Consider the following 16,537-nt stretch of genomic DNA (forward strand, 5'->3'; position numbering starts at 1 on the left):
TCGAGACCCCCCCGGTGCTCAACTTCGAGGAGATCGACTACAAGGAGATGACCGTGGAGGAGGTGCGGGCCGGGCCGGGCCGGGTGCGGGGCCCGCGGGGAAGGGGCGGCCTCCTGCTTTCGCCCCTCTGGGCGAGAGGGAGCGGGTTGGGGAGAGCCTGAGGGCCCGAGCAGGCAGGTGGCAAGGTGTGCAGCCTAAATGCCCTGGTGGGAGGCTGGGGGAGAAGTGGAGTAAAGGAGGAGGACACCCCAAGTGAGACAGGCCTGTGCCAGGCCCCTGGACAGCCCTCCTGTTCCCGGGGATAGGGTGGACTTCATTAAATTCCCGCAAGTTCTCCAAAAAGAGCGATTCTCAACCAGGGAGACCAATGGGCAATGCACTGAGCCCTGGCTTTCAGCCTCTTTTCACTTGTGGACCCCTAAAACATTTTGAATGGAGGTGCAGAGCCCCACAGTTTTAAGTGGGGGTATTCAGACGCTTTTGATAGATCGTAGTGCTCATTCACCAACCTGTTAGACGTAGTCTGTAGACCGCCAGTTGTCCATGGACCACAGGTTGAAAACCGCTGCCCTATCTGTGTGTGTGAGATATGTGAGTATATGCTATATGGAGTATACAGGTTTCCTTCGCTTTATGGAGGTTCTGTATGTGCGAATTCGCTCTTACACGATGATCCTTTTTATACCAAAAATTCATTATATGCAAGGTAAATTCACTCTTATGTAATTGGTGTGATGGAAGTCTGCAGTCAGCTGCTTTGCAGTGCATTGTGGGAGTGACGCACACCAAAATATAGTCTTTTATGTGGATCAGTGCTCTTCGCTCGTTGTCTGCGACAGGTGTCTCTGTAGTTGCCATCCCTGTTAGGGTAACATTCACCACCACCCTGTGCTTGTGTGTACTGTCTGCTGTTGGTGAGTACCACAGTTGTCTTGTAAAAGTGGTAGAAATGGGTCTGAGGGTCAGTACAGTCGAGGTCTTGGAACGTATCCCTATCTGTTACATTGTATGCGTAATCAAGTTACGTGCCGTTTTCCAGGAATGCATGTACAGCATAAAGCAAAGGAAACCTGTGGTAGTGTGTACAGCATGCATATACCATACACCATACATTATGTGCATTTGGGCTGTAAATACTGATTAAAAAAAATATCCGTTTAACCTGTTGTAATTACAACAGTTACACGATTACTTGGTATGGCAACCCCCAGCCTGCTTGTGGACAGCAGTGGGGTGCGGGGGTTAGGGGGGGACTAGTACCTAATAGCTAAGCTCCACGGACCGCAGTACACTGGCTTGCAACCTCCTTGCTGCCTGCTGCAAGCAGCTCGGGCTCTTAGATAGGCAGCAGGGGCCTGTCCAGAGCCTGGGCTGCTTGTGGCAGACAGTGGGGAGGCTGCAAGCAGCTGCAATTGGGGTCCGCAGAGCGTAGCTGTAGATACTAGGCCTTCCTCCATTCTCCCTCCTGCCCTGCCACCTTCTGTCCTGCCTGCCCTGTCACCTTCCCATACCTTTGGAGACCTGCATGGTTTCCCTCTTCCCCGCTGCTTCTCCCTTCCCTGCCAAGCCATGGCAGGCTCAGACCATTTGCTAAACGATAAACAGTAAGCTATAACCTGCCATCACTGGGTTTATCCATTAAACGATTAATCGTTTAACTCTTTGTATCCCTATTTTGTACCAAGCCTGATGCTGCTTTTGTCAGACTCGACGGAACCTTACTTGGAGAGTCTTCGTGACTAAGATGTGTAGTCCTGGTGGTATTCTTAACCCCAAATACTGCAGCTTCTTGTTTCGTGCTGTTATTTCATAAACTGGCTACAAACAGGGAGTGACCGTTTTTGTTCAAGGACCATGGAATACGTGGGGAACGGAGTGGGGGAACAAGGGGTGTGGAAATCCTAATGATCTCTGGTGCTTAGGTAGATAAACCTCCCTGACTTTAAACCTCCTAGTAGGGATAAACATTATCCATTTAATCTCCTTTAATTATATTGATTAAATGTTTAAGCAATATTACATAGCTAGTCCCCGCCAGGGCATGTGGACCCCAGGCTGGTGCCTGTCCCATCCCACTGCAGGGAAGGGGCCACAATCGCCTGCCCAGAGCACCATGGGGAGTCAGAGGCTGTGCACAATCCCACTCAGATACAGGTGCTGCTGGGAGCTGCTCCCTGGGACCTCTGATGCAGGGGAGGAGTGGTCTGTGGCAAGCCCTGCCAGACTACATCAAGCCATGGGTGGCAGCAGCAGGTGAGGGGCTTTCATGCCAGTGCACTGGAAAGGAGGAGACTAGGTATGGGTAGTCCCCCCCTCATTCCTCCCTCCTCCCTGCCCTGCCACCTTCCTGTTTCTGAGGCACTGCGCTACTTCCCTTCCCTGGTAGACTGCACCCTGTGCTAAACATTAACTGGTAATGCATTACCAGTATAAGTATACTTATCGTTTAAACATTTAACCTTTCACATTCCTAATGTACATGTATAATATAATATATAGTATGGATACATTAATAGCATAATATATAGTAAACAGATAAGCTTTTCATCCTATAGGGTCATTAATCATATGCTATACATACATATCATGCATAGGTAATATATACAGTAAAATCTTTGTTATCTGGCATCTCCAGGGTAAAGGGATTGTTGGTTATGTAAAAATTCTGGTTATCTGAAATAACCAGGCAGGGGTTTTCAGATAACGTGAAGGCTTGGAAGGAAGGTTGTAGCAGCAGCTGCACGTGGAGCGGTGGCAGCATAGGGTGGTCAGTGGCAGCAGTGGCTACTGCATGCGAGCTTCCCTGCTGCCACCCCCATGGCCAGCCAGCCGGCCGGAAATTCCGGTTAATAGAATTTCTGGTTACTTAAGTGCCGGATAACAAAGATTTTACTGTAGTATAATACAGGGCTAGGCAACCCCTAGCACGGGTGCCAGAGTGTGGTATTTGAAGACGTTTTGCTTCTCACTCGTGCCTCGGGGCGAACGGCAGGGAAGGGGCCAGGGCTGCACTCCCACAATAAGGATTGGGCCCCTCGTGGCTCCCCCACCATCCGCCTCGGTGCGCCAGCATCTTAAAAGTCAAGGTCGTGGGTCGCACTCTGCCCAAAAACATTGCTGACGCCCGGTATAATGTATAGTGTACACATGCATTTGGCATTATAGTCAACCATGCATATGCTGTACACACATATTATATGTATGTGTATATATGCTATACATACATATTATACCATATGATGAATGATTCCATAAGGTGAAAATCATATGTATATGCCATGTATATGATTAATGAGTTTATAAGGTAGACATTTACCCTGCCTTTTATCTTATGAATCATGCAGGTATCTGCATACCTAATACTGCATGACAACTTGTGGCACCTTTAAAAGGATCTGGTGGCATGACACAGCACCCTGGTTTACGGGATCACTGCTTTAGGGGAACTTTAACAGAAGCTAATACAGCTGGATTTCAGTTAGACTTTATCACAGGGGAATGGAGGAGGATTGTTCAGCTCCATTTAATGCACCTATTGAACGTTTAACTTTGGGTGTTCTTGTTCTTTTCTCCGCTTCTCTTCCTAATACTGTTGTTATCAGGGTATTTAGGTGCTACATGTTATCTTTGCCTCTTAGGGCTATTGTATTCTATACGGGTATACATTCATGAAATGGGCCTCTCTCGATTAAAGTGAAACTACAATTCAGTGTCTGTGGTACTTATATGAATATTGCATTTGTGATCTGTACTGCATCTTTGTTATCTGATTATGCAGGAAGTGACATTTATTTTTCTATTTAGGTTAGTGGAAAACATTTTTCCTCAAACTGTTATGTTGGGAGCTTAGTTGTAAAGGAATTACCTTGAATTCCTTTGATGTTGGAAAGTAACTGATAGAGAGGTTCCTGATGGTGTATTTGAGACCAGTTTGGATTTTCTGGTGACGTAGAGTGAACTAGATACTTTGCTGAAAGGTTTGTTGTAGCATCATGCTTGCTAAGGCCCTGATACTTCAAGGTGTTCCATGAAGGTAGACCCCCTCTGCTCTACTTGTGCGAAGCCTTTGTTGAAATAACATTGTTCCATATGGGAAACATGCAAATAATTGTGCTTAGACAGCATGGATCCATAGTGTAGTCTGTCCATGGTCACATGATACAGCTTTATTCTAGGCATTATAGAGGTCTGAAGAGCCATGGCTGTTCTGATGTCATCCTTGCTTAACCTGGTTACATCCTGGTCATTTCCATTCCAGAGGAGGTTGGATCCTAAAGGGCATCACAGACAGACCTTCCCACTACCTTCAATGGGATTTACATATACAAAGCAACTAGCAAAATCTGAACCTAACAGACTTTGGATCTGATAGGGTTCTTTCTGTCTTCGTGCTTATAATTCCTGTGCTTGTTCCTTCAGGTGTAATAAGATCTTAACCTCTTCTACTAAACATAATAACTATAAGGGAGTGAATTTAGTTTTATGTAGCAGTTAATTAGCATCTCAACTGTAAAAAAAATAATTTGCTAAACACTGACAGTTTGTATGGGGAGAAAAATTAAGTGAGTCTAAACAATCGTAGTGTTTATAAACTTAGGTGGAGAGGAAATCTCTATGGTATCTTCTGCTCTGTTCAAAAAGTCATGGTTACTTAAACGTCTACACTGACACGTACCGGAATCCTGTAGATGATAACTTTGGCTTAATCTCTCTTCCAGTAGGATTTCCTTTTTCCTTTCTATAAACAAACAAATCATGATTTTACTTTTCTCCTGCTACAATATACACATTCCTCTTCCTCTGCCTCATTCACATGTAGAGAAATTGGAAATACTTCTGCATTTGATGTAAACTGGAATTGTATGTTGCCCATGGTCAGTGGTACCAAGTAACCAAGCAGTAGATAACTGATTTTTATCTGGTTCTTACCCCACAAGGAATATAAAATTCATGGGGGATTTAGAAATTAAATCAAAGTTATGGCATATAGAAGCAAGTATGTATAATGCACGTAATATATCACAGTTATTCGTTTCAACAAGTAAAATGTTACATGAATATCTTCACAGTAATGTTGTGAAGTCTTATCAACAAGAATTACACCACCATTACACTAATAGAAAATTGGTATAACTAGAGTTTTCCTCAGATTAGATAGTCAAATCTTGGCACTGTCTTGTGTATGCACATGAATATGCACACTAACACCTGCACAGGCAGGTCATAGTGAACCAAAAGTATGTGCACCAGTGGTGCCTGGACAGAGGCCTCAGCAAAGACCTAATAGTCCTAACATTGCTTGGTACGCCAGGACACCCTTGAAATGATCTCGAGACACCCCTGGTGGGTGCTGTGCCACCCTGGTTGGGAGTCACTGGAGTTTGCTGTAATTAAGGACATTCTTCTGTGCACTAGAAGAAAACTGTCTGTACTGTATGCACAAGAATCTTAAAGAATCCTAAGAGACAGCCTCTATAAGGCAGGTGAAATGATCAAATGTTATGATAGTGTGCAGACCTCAGTTCAGGTGTCTGAAAAGAAAGCATTAACAAAGCTTGCCTGAAGACCCCTCAGAAATGCTTATATAATCATAGCTTTGCTCCGGTATTATCAAGGCAGTCTTGTCAACAGAGAGCAGTGCCACTCTGCCACTAGTTTATTAATAGATATTGAAGTTCTGGAATAGTTACAGGTCCCAAGTTCATGCTAAAAATTGTGAGATCTATGTGTGTGCTTTGTTTGGTTTGGCCAAGTTTTATTGGATAACAGAATGAATATACTGAGTTTTATTTTAGCTAGTCTGGGAGCCTCTGCGCTCATGACTCTAGCAGCTGATACCACCAGAGTCTCAGAGCTCCCCCTCACTCTCCAGCTTCCACTGCTTGGCCTTGCTTTTAGGGACCGATCTGCAGGAGCCCACTGCCAGGTGGCTCAAAGGGCCACAGGGACCTGGTGCAATGCAGTGTGGACCACACACTACAGCAAGGCACTTGCTGAGCAGCACAACAGGAGGGATCCTTATGATGTGGCGTGCAGAGCACAGGGGCGCTGGGATGTTGTGGCGGGGACATGGCCCACATGACATGCAACCTGGGAAGTAAGCAACCTACATGGTTGGTATGTGGCCAGAGACACTCAAAACAGCCCTGGTATAACACACAGAGGGAAAGAAACATCAATTAAGACATGATATTCAAAATACATTTTCTTTTTGTTAACACATTGGTTTTGGATTATTGTTCCTTTTCACTTTTTTCTGTTGTTTTCCATAGCAATTTGCTTTTGCTGTAAGCTTGCACTAGCATTGATTCAGACATAGTACTAAATGGTTGCTGTCCCTTGGTTTGAGCAGGGCAGAATGTACACAATTTGCTTTTATGTCAAGTACTCCTTGGCAGCCAGATTGTAAAAAGTTAGCCACCTTTCTATGCAAAAATCTAAAAGAATAGTATTATGTATGCTATATTACACTTCTTCACACTCAAAAATGACGTCTAAACTGCCTTAAGGCATGTAGCATTTGAAAGCTAGCTTCCACATTTTTCCTGAAGTATTGTAATATTTTAATTTTAACAGTTTACTTAAAAAGTAGCAAGAAAGACACTTTGTGGGAGTCTCCTTTTTAAGATGAAGCGATAAACTTTCTAAATATATTTCTTTAAAAGTCCTATTTTAAGATTCCAAACCACTAGGAGAACTCAATATGTAATGTATACATCTACATTTAAAACACTGAGAACAGCTGAATATAATTTTGTCTAGTGACTTGGCCCTAGATTTTGCATTCCCTTACAGCCATTAAACCAGCAGTTCTCAACCTTTTTAGACTGGAGACATCCCTCCATAACTTTTGCAGATTGAGTGGCTCTCCATAACTAATTCATTACAAGATTTACCTCCTTGCAGAGGGGCAGGCAGTAGGGTCAGGGGAGCAGCTAGGCAAGGAGAGCCTGAGCCTGCCTTTATCTGCTTATCTCCTCACATTTCCTGCAGCAGCACCCCAGGGTGCCCCATCACACTAGTCAATCACTGTCCATTCAGCTAGTTAGTTACATGCATGACGTGTGAGCATCTCTCTAATGGATTTTTGTACTTGCTTTGCTCTTTTGAAGCAGGGAAGTAACTGAAGGGAAAGCATCTCCCATATATTCGTGATATCATTTTTTGCAACAGAAACCTGAAGTTGGGCCTTGCCATGTAGGGAAGCTTTGTAGTTGATTTTTATTAGTATTGTTTTCCCCCTTCATTTTATCGTGGTCTTTTACTGATATAATTATTAAATAGTACCATTTTACCAACCTGAGATCCTGCCATCTTATGTAGATTGATGTTTGTCTTTCACTTTTCATAAATATAGGGATTTTACACAGAATCCTAACCATTTTCTAAAGCCTTGATTCCCGTAAAGATTTGCATACAATCTTTACTTTATACAAATGAGTAGTCCTTTTTAAATCACTGGAACCACTTGCGTTATAAAAATCTTGCTTAAATTGGTTCAGGAGTATTAGGTAACCATCAGTCCTCTGCCTCATGGTGTATGTATAAGCAGTCCAGTCACCAAGACGTTTGACATGCATGTCTAAGCAAGAGTATGGAGGAGTGGAGGCTACCCAGGATATACCACCTCCCTTTTAGACCATTGAGACAGAATCCAAAGTCCAGACAGTCCAGATATTCAATGTCTCAGTGGTCATGGTTTCTTCCAGAGGGCAACAGATAAGAACTGCTGACTGCCTAACACCTTAGCAAAGGCACATTTCTGTCAGGGTGATGTCCCTTTAGCTTTTCTCCAACCAAGGAGTATCCACAAGTCAGTAGGGACTAGGGTCTTGAGGCACCCTATACTCGCCTTACTCTGGAGGTTGCAATATTGGTATTTTATAAGCGCTACCCCACCATGAGTAGCCCCACCACATTGCCACCAGGCCCTCCAGTTGGATGCAGTTTACTGTCATACCCATGATGCTTCAGGGGTAGATTCAGTAATTACATTCTTTCTATCTGAAGTGCACCTGCAGTTTGCTGGATGCAGTATCTTTTTGCTTCGGTCATATGATCCATTTACAAAGGTGTTGCTTAATATTTCACACTGTCTTTTTCACTGTATGGTTAAACTAACACACAGTGCTCTTCAAGCTATATATAATCTAATGTATTTAGTGTGTTGTAATACATTACCATTGTTGGAAAAGAATTGATACCTTGCATAATATTTTTACTCCTACCTCTTGTCATAAGATAAAAGTTAGACAAATATACGTAACCATTATCACTGCTAAATATCACATAAGTTACAGGTAGGATAGTTGGAAACTTCAGTTGATAAATAAATTAGTTACTTATATGAAGCACCCAGGAGGCCCATTGCTAGGTGTTTACAAACGCATGAAAAATACGATCACTTTGTGTTCACTTAGTCTCATGACTTTAGCACTGCATGACATTCTCCTCATTAAAAAATTTAGGCTAATGGAAAACCACTATAGCATGTATTAGGTAGATTAAACCCTGGCTAATTTATAAACATCAAAGCATAACTAAATAAGAAAACAGAAGATCAAGAGTTTATTTTTTTTTTTAGTGGGTTCCCACAGGAATTGGTTCTCCACCTAATGCTACTTAATGTTTTTATCAGTGACAGTAATATAAAAACATGCTTGAAAGCTTGCATGTCTGCAAATACTGATGAATTGGTGAATAACAACAATAGTAATTCAAAATAATAGTTTATTGAGAAATCTGTATTGAATAGAATTCACCTGTAATCAAACAGCATGCATATTAATATAGCCAAATATAAGGCAGTATACCTGAGGATGGAAAGAAAGGTCATATTTACAGGAAATAGGATTATTTCCTGGAAAGCAGAGTAGTGCTGCAGCTAAAAACGCTAATACATTTTTTGCATGTGCATATGTGAAAAAGAAATATAGAGCAGAAGCATGGAGATGATGTTACCTCAGAGCACAGTCCCAATGAAAGACGTTAAGTGGAGTTATAGTTCCTACATTCTAAAAACATTAAAAAGTGTAAAAATGGGTCAGAAAAGAGCAATAAGAAAGAGTTGAGGTCTGGAAAACATGCTTTGCAACTTGGCATTTTGGGTTCCTAGCGTGAATCATGTAGCAGTTAGCCTTGAGTAACCCAGAATATTTCTCATCCTTCTAGTTGCAATTGGTAGCAGCTGCTGTGTGTGGTGGGGTGGGGGTGGGAAATTGTCTTAATTGTATCAAGTTAGGAACTTAGAAACAAAAACCTAAGAATTAGCTGGCATTTTTAATTTTTGGCGTCAATTTTTCTGGTCTATCTAAATAGATGTTTTGTTGGGTTTGTTTTTTTTTTAACATACGCTTGCTTTAAAAACATCTTTGTGTAGACATCTTGTAGGGCTTGCTTCTGGGATAAAGTTTCTGCAACAGCTATAGAGTGTCAATTTGTAGGACAGTGTCTACTCTGCACTCATTTCCTGTTTGGACACTTCACATGCAGCAAGAGCTTATCTCTGGGAAAGTAACCACAAAAGTAAGCCAGACGGTGAATCTACTGCATGCTAGCTACTCTTCTCAAATTCCCCGTGTACAAGCTCTTGCTTTCCAGTAATTGTGAAGTACAGGCAACCCCCGCTTAACACAGTTTCGCTTACTGCGGTTGCACTATAGCACTCATTAAAAATACCTACCTGGTTCGCTTAGCGCTTAGCGGTTTCGTTATAATGCTCAGCACGGGGGGGATGGGGAGAAGCAGTGGCGGCGGCAGTGGTAGCCACGTCAAATGAAGCGGTGAGTGGCAGCCAGCGGGGCCCAGGGTGGGGTGGCAGGAGCGGATAGAGAGAAGCAGCAGAGAGAAGAGGCGGGCAGGGGGCTGGGCAGTGTAACCATGGGGCCTGGACCAATGGGGCCTAAGCCTGGGGTCCACTCCGGCATGTGATGCTGGAGTGGCCAGCAGGCAGGGAGGAACGGCGGTGGGGGGAAGAAGGGGGCGCGGGGGGGGGGGGGGGGGGGGCGGGGTGGCCCAGCAGGCAGGGAGGAACGGCGGTGGTGGCAAGAAGGGGCAGCGGGGGGGGCGTGAGAGCGGGGCCTGGTCTGCTGCTCAGGGTCAAGGGTGGCAGGAGTGCGGGGCCTGAGGCCAGGGCCAGCAGGAGCGCAGGGCATGGACTGATGTGAGCCAGCATTCAAGGTGTGTAGTTTCCCCCACCCCAGGCCATAGTGGAGCGCCCCCCGTTCCTTGGCTGCAGTCCATGACCCATTCTGTTCCGGTCACACACTCATCCACCGGAGCCCCACTGCTCGCTGTTAATCCCTGGGCGGGCAGGTCCCCGGTTGGGACAGCGCACAGGTGCACTGGTGGCCAGTGGGTGCAGGCTGGCAGGGGCCATCACAGTGGCAGAACGATGAGGCCAGGAGAAGCCGGTGCCTACCCTGGTGGAGCCCACGCCGTGGGCCGGGAGTTCCAGGGCACGGGAGTGCCATGCCGGGAGTTCCAGGGCTAGGGCCAGGGCCAGAAGAAGCACAGGAACCAATTATATTTATTTACATTAAACCCTATGGGAAAATGGGTTTCGCTTAACGTTGTTTCACTTAGCGGTCAGTTTTTCCAATACCAATTAAAAGCGCTAAGCAGGGGTTGCCTGTAGCAGGAACATCTTTAAAAACTTCATAGATTTCATAGACATTAGGGCTGGAAGGGACCACGGAAGATCATCAAGTCCAGCCCCCTGCCCCAGGGGCAGGAAGTCAGCAGGGATCATAGGATCCCAGCAAGATCAAAAGGCATTTGGATGTTTAAGGCATTCAAAGTAGGCGCTTGAACCACCTACGGCGGCAGTCTATTCCAAACCTTGGGGGCTCGGACAGTAAAGAAGTTCTTCCTTATGTCCAGCCTGAAACAGTCATGGAGTAGTTTGTGACCGTTCAACCTTATCATCCCTTGGGGTGCTCTGGTGAACAGATGTTCCCCCAGATCCTGGTAAGCACCCCTGATAAAAATATAGGTGGCCATCAGATCGCCCCCGAGCCTGGGCTTTTCCAGGCTGAAGAGTCCCATGGCTCTCAGCCTCTCACCATAAGGTCTGTTTTCCTGACCTCTGATCATGCACTTGGTTCTCCTCTGCACCCTCTCAAGCCTCTCCACATCCTTTTTGAATTGTGGAGCCTAAAACTGGATACAGTACTCCAGCTGCGGCCTCACCAAGACTGAGTACAATGGGAGAATGACGTCCTGGGATTTGCCTGAGAAGCATCTATGGATGCAAGCCAGCGTTTTGCTCGCTTTACTTGCCACAGCATCACATTGAAGGTTCACGTTCATCTTGTGGTTAATCATGGCGCCCAAGTCTCTCTAGCCAGTATAGCATGCTTATAGGCTTGACAGTGCTGCAGGTTTTTCCTCCCAAGGTGGAGAAGCTTGCATTTTTCAGTGTTAAACACCATTTGGATCTCATCCACCCATTTCCTGAGCCTATCAAGGTCAGCCTGGATCACCCTCTTGTCCTCAGGTCTGAACACTTTACCCCAGAGTTTGGTGTCGTCGGCGAACTTGGCCAGTCCGCTTCTGATACCAATGTCCATATCATTAATGAAGATGTTGAATAGTATAGGCCCAAGGACAGAGCCTGGAGGGACCCCACTGGTCACAGCACACCATGATGATTGACTTCCATCAACCACCACCCTCTGGGTCCGACCACGGAGCTGATTCCCCAGCCAGCTGATCGTGGTGAGGCCAAGGCCGCAGTTAGCCAGTTTTGCTAAGAGGTGATCATGGGATACCAGATGGAAGGCTTTTTTTATGTCAAGATATACAACATCAGTCTCTTCTCCCTTTTCTAGGTGATAGGTCACCTAGTCGTAAAAGGAAATAAGCTTGGTCAAGCAAGACCTACCTGCAACAACCCCGTGCTGGCTATCCCTCAGGATGTTGCCATTGGCCAGTCTGTTAAGAATGGCCTCTTTGCTAATCTTTTCTAAGACCTTCCCCGTGATACAGGTCAGGCTGATGGGCCTGTAGTTTGCCAGATCCACATTCCTCCATTTCTTAACACATTTAGTTAAATCAGGGCTGTCCAACTGGAAGCCTGAAGGCCATGCAAAGCCCCCTAGGGATTAACATGTAGTCCCCAGGCTCCTGCCTGGCTACCAGTGTCCCCAGGCTCCTGCCTGGCTACCAGTGTCCCCACTGCTCCAGGTGGAGGGGCAGTGCTGCAGAGGGAAACTATGTGAGAGGAGCCCTGTGTGTGCAGAAGTGAGTGTGTCTGCGCTGCTTGCACTGCACATGCAGCAAAACAGAACTGAACTGTCCAGGCTGTGCTCTTATTGTGGGGAGCTAGTCTGCACACATGGGAGGAAAACACCAGGGGTCTGTGCGCCGCATGGCCCCCACCATCCAGAAGTTTGACAGCCCTGAGTTAAATCATCAGTGCAAGGACTCTCTGCCACAATTTCCCATCTAAAACATGGAGGATGATGATGTTCCTTACCCAAAAGAGTAGTGGAAAGATAAATTTCACTATGGTTATGCAGTGCTCAGTGTTATGTTGATGAATGTAAGGCAGGTTTTTATGAGGAAATAATCAATTCTTTGTGGAGTAAATAAAGCCAGCATTGATTGAAGAGCTTCATTTGTTAAGCACTCTTCACCTTGCGTGCTGCATGTGGCTGAAGTTTTGTGAAAAAGTGGTATGATTGGGCCTTTAGGCATTACTGCAATAGGACCAGAAATAAAAATGAAATTTACCCTTTCATAAGGTTCAGGATTTATATACATAATGTGTAACTATGTTTGTAACTTCTCTGTCAGAGACGGAATGATTCAAAGGCTGTTCCACTGGGGAACACCATCCTTAGCTACCACTTTCCTCCTTCCCACTCTACTGCATGCTGAGAAGTGACAGTAAAAAGAAATACTGTACTTGCATGCAGTATGGATTTAATTTAAATCAAATTGATTTAAATCACTGGTCAGGAAACCTCAATTTAATCACTTTTTTTTCCTACAAAAAGTGAATCTTATTGCTTAATATCCTTTATCCTTCTTGAAACTTTGCACTTTTAGAGAAAGGTAAGGGCTTGACTGTGTGTACACAAACTTTCAGAGACAGTAGGACTGATGGGTGAGTAGTCGGATCTGTTCTCTCTCATCTCCATATACTGCTGTTAACAAGGATGTTATCTCTGGAGACCACAAACTCTCTCTGTGCCTGAAGAAGGGGTGTATTTGTGCCCAAAAGCTTATAAAGAACAATTTTTCCAACTACTTAGTTGGTCTAATAAAAGATATCACATCTACCTAAAGTACTTTGTCTGTGTATAACAGGAGCAGGCAATTATTCGGGCAGAGGGCCGCTTATTGAGTTTTGGCAAGCTGTTGGGCCGCATGGGTAGCCCTGCTCCTTGACAGGTGCCCCGCCCCCTGGTCACCATCTTGTGAGTAGAAGTCCTGCTCCTTAACCTTTGCCACCAGAAGTCCCTCTCCTTGCCCCCGGAAATACTCCTTTCAGCAAGGAGTTTTGTCATCTCTAAACCAGAAAAATACCAAATTATATTCTAAAAATCAAACAACTACAACATCATTTGATTCCAAAAAATATTTTTTGTCCGGATTTACATGTTTGTGTAGTGTACATAGAGGTGATTGCACAATAGCTTAAAAGGAAGTCCTACACTTGTATACTGTGCAGGGGTGGAGGGCATGGCGGGGTGGGTATAGGTTTGTGGGAGGCTATAAGTGTGTAGGTATGTGGGGGGTGGGGGAGTGCATGGATGTGTGCGTGGGGGTTTTGTGGGGGTGAGGGTGGGGTGAGGGAGCATGTGGGTGTGTGGATATGTGGGGTGTGGGTGGGTATGGGGTTTGTGGGGGTTGTCTATGAACACACACAAGCAAACATACACACACACTCTCTCTTCCCCCCCCCTTCCTTCCCTGCACACACAGACACAGTCTATCCCTCCCTTATTGCTCTCCATCTCTCCCCCTGCTGGCCCTGGGATACTGGTGCGGGCCATGTGCTCCTGTGGTCTGGTGATGGAGCCAGGGGCCATGTGGTGCTGGAGCGTCCAGCTGGTGTGCAAGGAAGCATTGAAAGCTGCAGCAGGCAGAGGCTTCCGGTGGGGGAGACCGGAGGTGAGGTAGAGCCAGGCCAGCTTTCCTGTTGGGTCCTGCCAGCTACCCCTGGGTCCAACTGCCCCTGGCATCTTTGACTAGCAGCCAGGAGCAGATAAATATAAATTTTCTACATTTTTTAGGGGCCCTACAAGCTGGATAGAATAGCCTGGCAGGGCATAATAAAGGGTTGGTCTGTGGTTGGACCTGATATATGGGGTCCAGGCAGGTACAAAGCCGTGGACCTGGTGTGCCAGGCCCAACTAGAGCCAGCAAGAGGCCCTGGACCCAGTGCACTGGGTCCTACCTGGCATGTGGCTCCAGAGCCAGCACATGGGGTCACACTCAGTGCATGATCCTGGAACTTACACACTGGGTCGGTTTGTGGGCCCCATCTGTCATTCATGGCTGACAGCAGACTCAGTTCCCTAGGTGCTGCCACTCACCTCTCTTAAAAGATCTTTTTTATCTCCCTCGAGGCTCCTCTTCAAAATTTAAATGCCTTCTATATATGGAGTATGCTATATATAAGAAAACATAAAATCTGCAATCCACAGGGTGTAGAACAATAACCAGTCTTCGCTTCCTGGCTGCTGCTACTCAATTACTTAAGGAAAGATCTTTTTTCCTTCATTCTGCCTTTCCAAAAAAAGGTGCATACTACATCCCAAGGTGTGCAATATGGTATTGCTAAATGAATCTTGCTTCTAAGCTCACACTGAGAAACAGAGCACCACATGGTTCAGTCCTACACACCTTCATGCTATACTTACTGCTTACTGTTTCGATATCTAAGTTGCGGTCCTTTATATGATGGAATTTTCTGTTCAAATAGAAAGTTTTGTGATCACAATTGAATGGCTCCAAAATATCGCGTTGTGTCTTCCTAAAATGACAGCCATTTCCTTGATTTTCTTGTGTGCTCTAAACATACAATGCTTTTTTAGGGGCCGGTTAACATTTAGTAACTCCCACATTCCAGGAAGTGTCTGTATCACAGGCTGAGTTGACAGTTTATTACCATTTTTTTTGGATTCCAGCTAATTTTTATATATAATAATAAATGGATAAAACATCTTTTTTAAAAGACAGTTTTTAAATAACTTATCTCAAAGGTTACAACTGCTTATAGTCGCTATTTAAATACATGGAGGGAAAAATCTACATAGTGTTTTGGCCTAGATCAGTATGTTCTGTCGTAGTTAAGGTGCTAATTTAACAGGCTCTAGCTTTAAACATGAAAGGCTATGGGTGGAGAATTCAGCTTTGGAACTTGTTCCACTTGTCAGTCTGATGGAACCTAAAATTACTGGTCCTCAGTGCCCAGAGCAAGGTCTACCACATTTTCTTGCGTGCAGCATGTACTGCTCCTGCTTAAGCAAGCCCCACATTTGGAGGACAGATTTTTGGGGGAGAGGTACATGTGGTAGGCATGTAAACAGGGTGGATAAAAATCAACGATGTTTTAAAAAGAAAATATCGGCTTGATTATTTAAATCAGATTTTTATTTATTTAATGGTATTTTTTTTATTTTAAGATACTTTAAAAAAAAACTATGTAGTTTTAATTTAAGATGTGTTAAAGCTGAAAGATACCATCATGGAACAGGGATTATAATTTCTAATTATATACTGTTTGTGACAATATATTCATGTAACCTTTTAAGAAATTTTATAAATAGGTCACAACAGGCCATGGACTATATTAGGGGCCCAATCTTATAAAGTTCCCAAAGACTCCCCTATAGATTAGTAAAGATTAAAGAAAAACCACTCTACCCAATGGGACTCGGTGATCAGTCTAGAAAATCCCACTAAGCATTTCGGTAATGCTTAGTTTCAGTTCTCAAACTGTGGATATGTCTCTGCAGAGATTATAGGCCAGGGGCGGGCAAAATACAGTTCACCAGGCCATTCTATCTAGCCCACGGGGCCCCTAAAAATTTTAGAAAATTTATATTCATCTCTCCTGGCTGCCTGTCAAAGATGACAGGAGCCGGGGCAGTAGGACCCAGGGGAAGCCGGCAGGACCCAGCAGGAAGGCTGGCCCCGCCCTACTCTCCCCCACCTCCAGTCCCCTCCCAGCCCTGCACCGGAAGCCTCTGCCTACTACAGCTTTCACTGCTTCCCTGCATGCTGGCCGACTGCTCCAGCACTACCTGGCCCCCAGCTGCATGATTGGACTGGGAGCACACGGCCCACATGGTACCCCTGGGCCAGCAGCTGGAGTGTGAGTGTGTATGCGCACATGCCCAATGAGGCAGAGGGAGAGAGACAGAAAGCGATGAGGGGGAGAGAGAGACTGTCTGTGTCTATGTGTGTACACATGTGTGTGTGTGTGTGTGTGTGTGTGTGTGCAGGGAGGGAGAGAGAGTGTGTGTGTGTGTGTGTTCATAGGACAAGTCCCACGCCCCCCCCCCACCATACACATTCACCC

General features: G+C 45.2%; 1 protein-coding gene across 5 annotated transcripts in view; it reads left to right on the plus strand.

The window, feature by feature from the left end:
* The first annotated feature begins 6 nt into the window (after positions 1–6).
* The window catches only part of MAP3K7 (mitogen-activated protein kinase kinase kinase 7), a 65,926-nt gene continuing 49,395 nt past the window's right edge, over positions 7–16,537 (plus strand). For all 5 annotated transcript variants that reach the window (XM_014518197.2, XM_014518198.2, XM_025199379.1 and 2 more), the window contains exon 1: positions 7–62. In XM_014518197.2, coding sequence (XP_014373683.1) covers positions 48–62 — 15 coding nt within the window. In that variant the 5' untranslated portion in view covers positions 7–47. The remainder of the gene's footprint in view (positions 63–16,537) is intronic.

This window comes from Alligator sinensis, unplaced genomic scaffold, assembly GCF_000455745.1.
Source record: "Alligator sinensis unplaced genomic scaffold, ASM45574v1 scaffold357_1, whole genome shotgun sequence".
NCBI classification, from domain to species: Eukaryota; Metazoa; Chordata; order Crocodylia; family Alligatoridae; genus Alligator; species Alligator sinensis.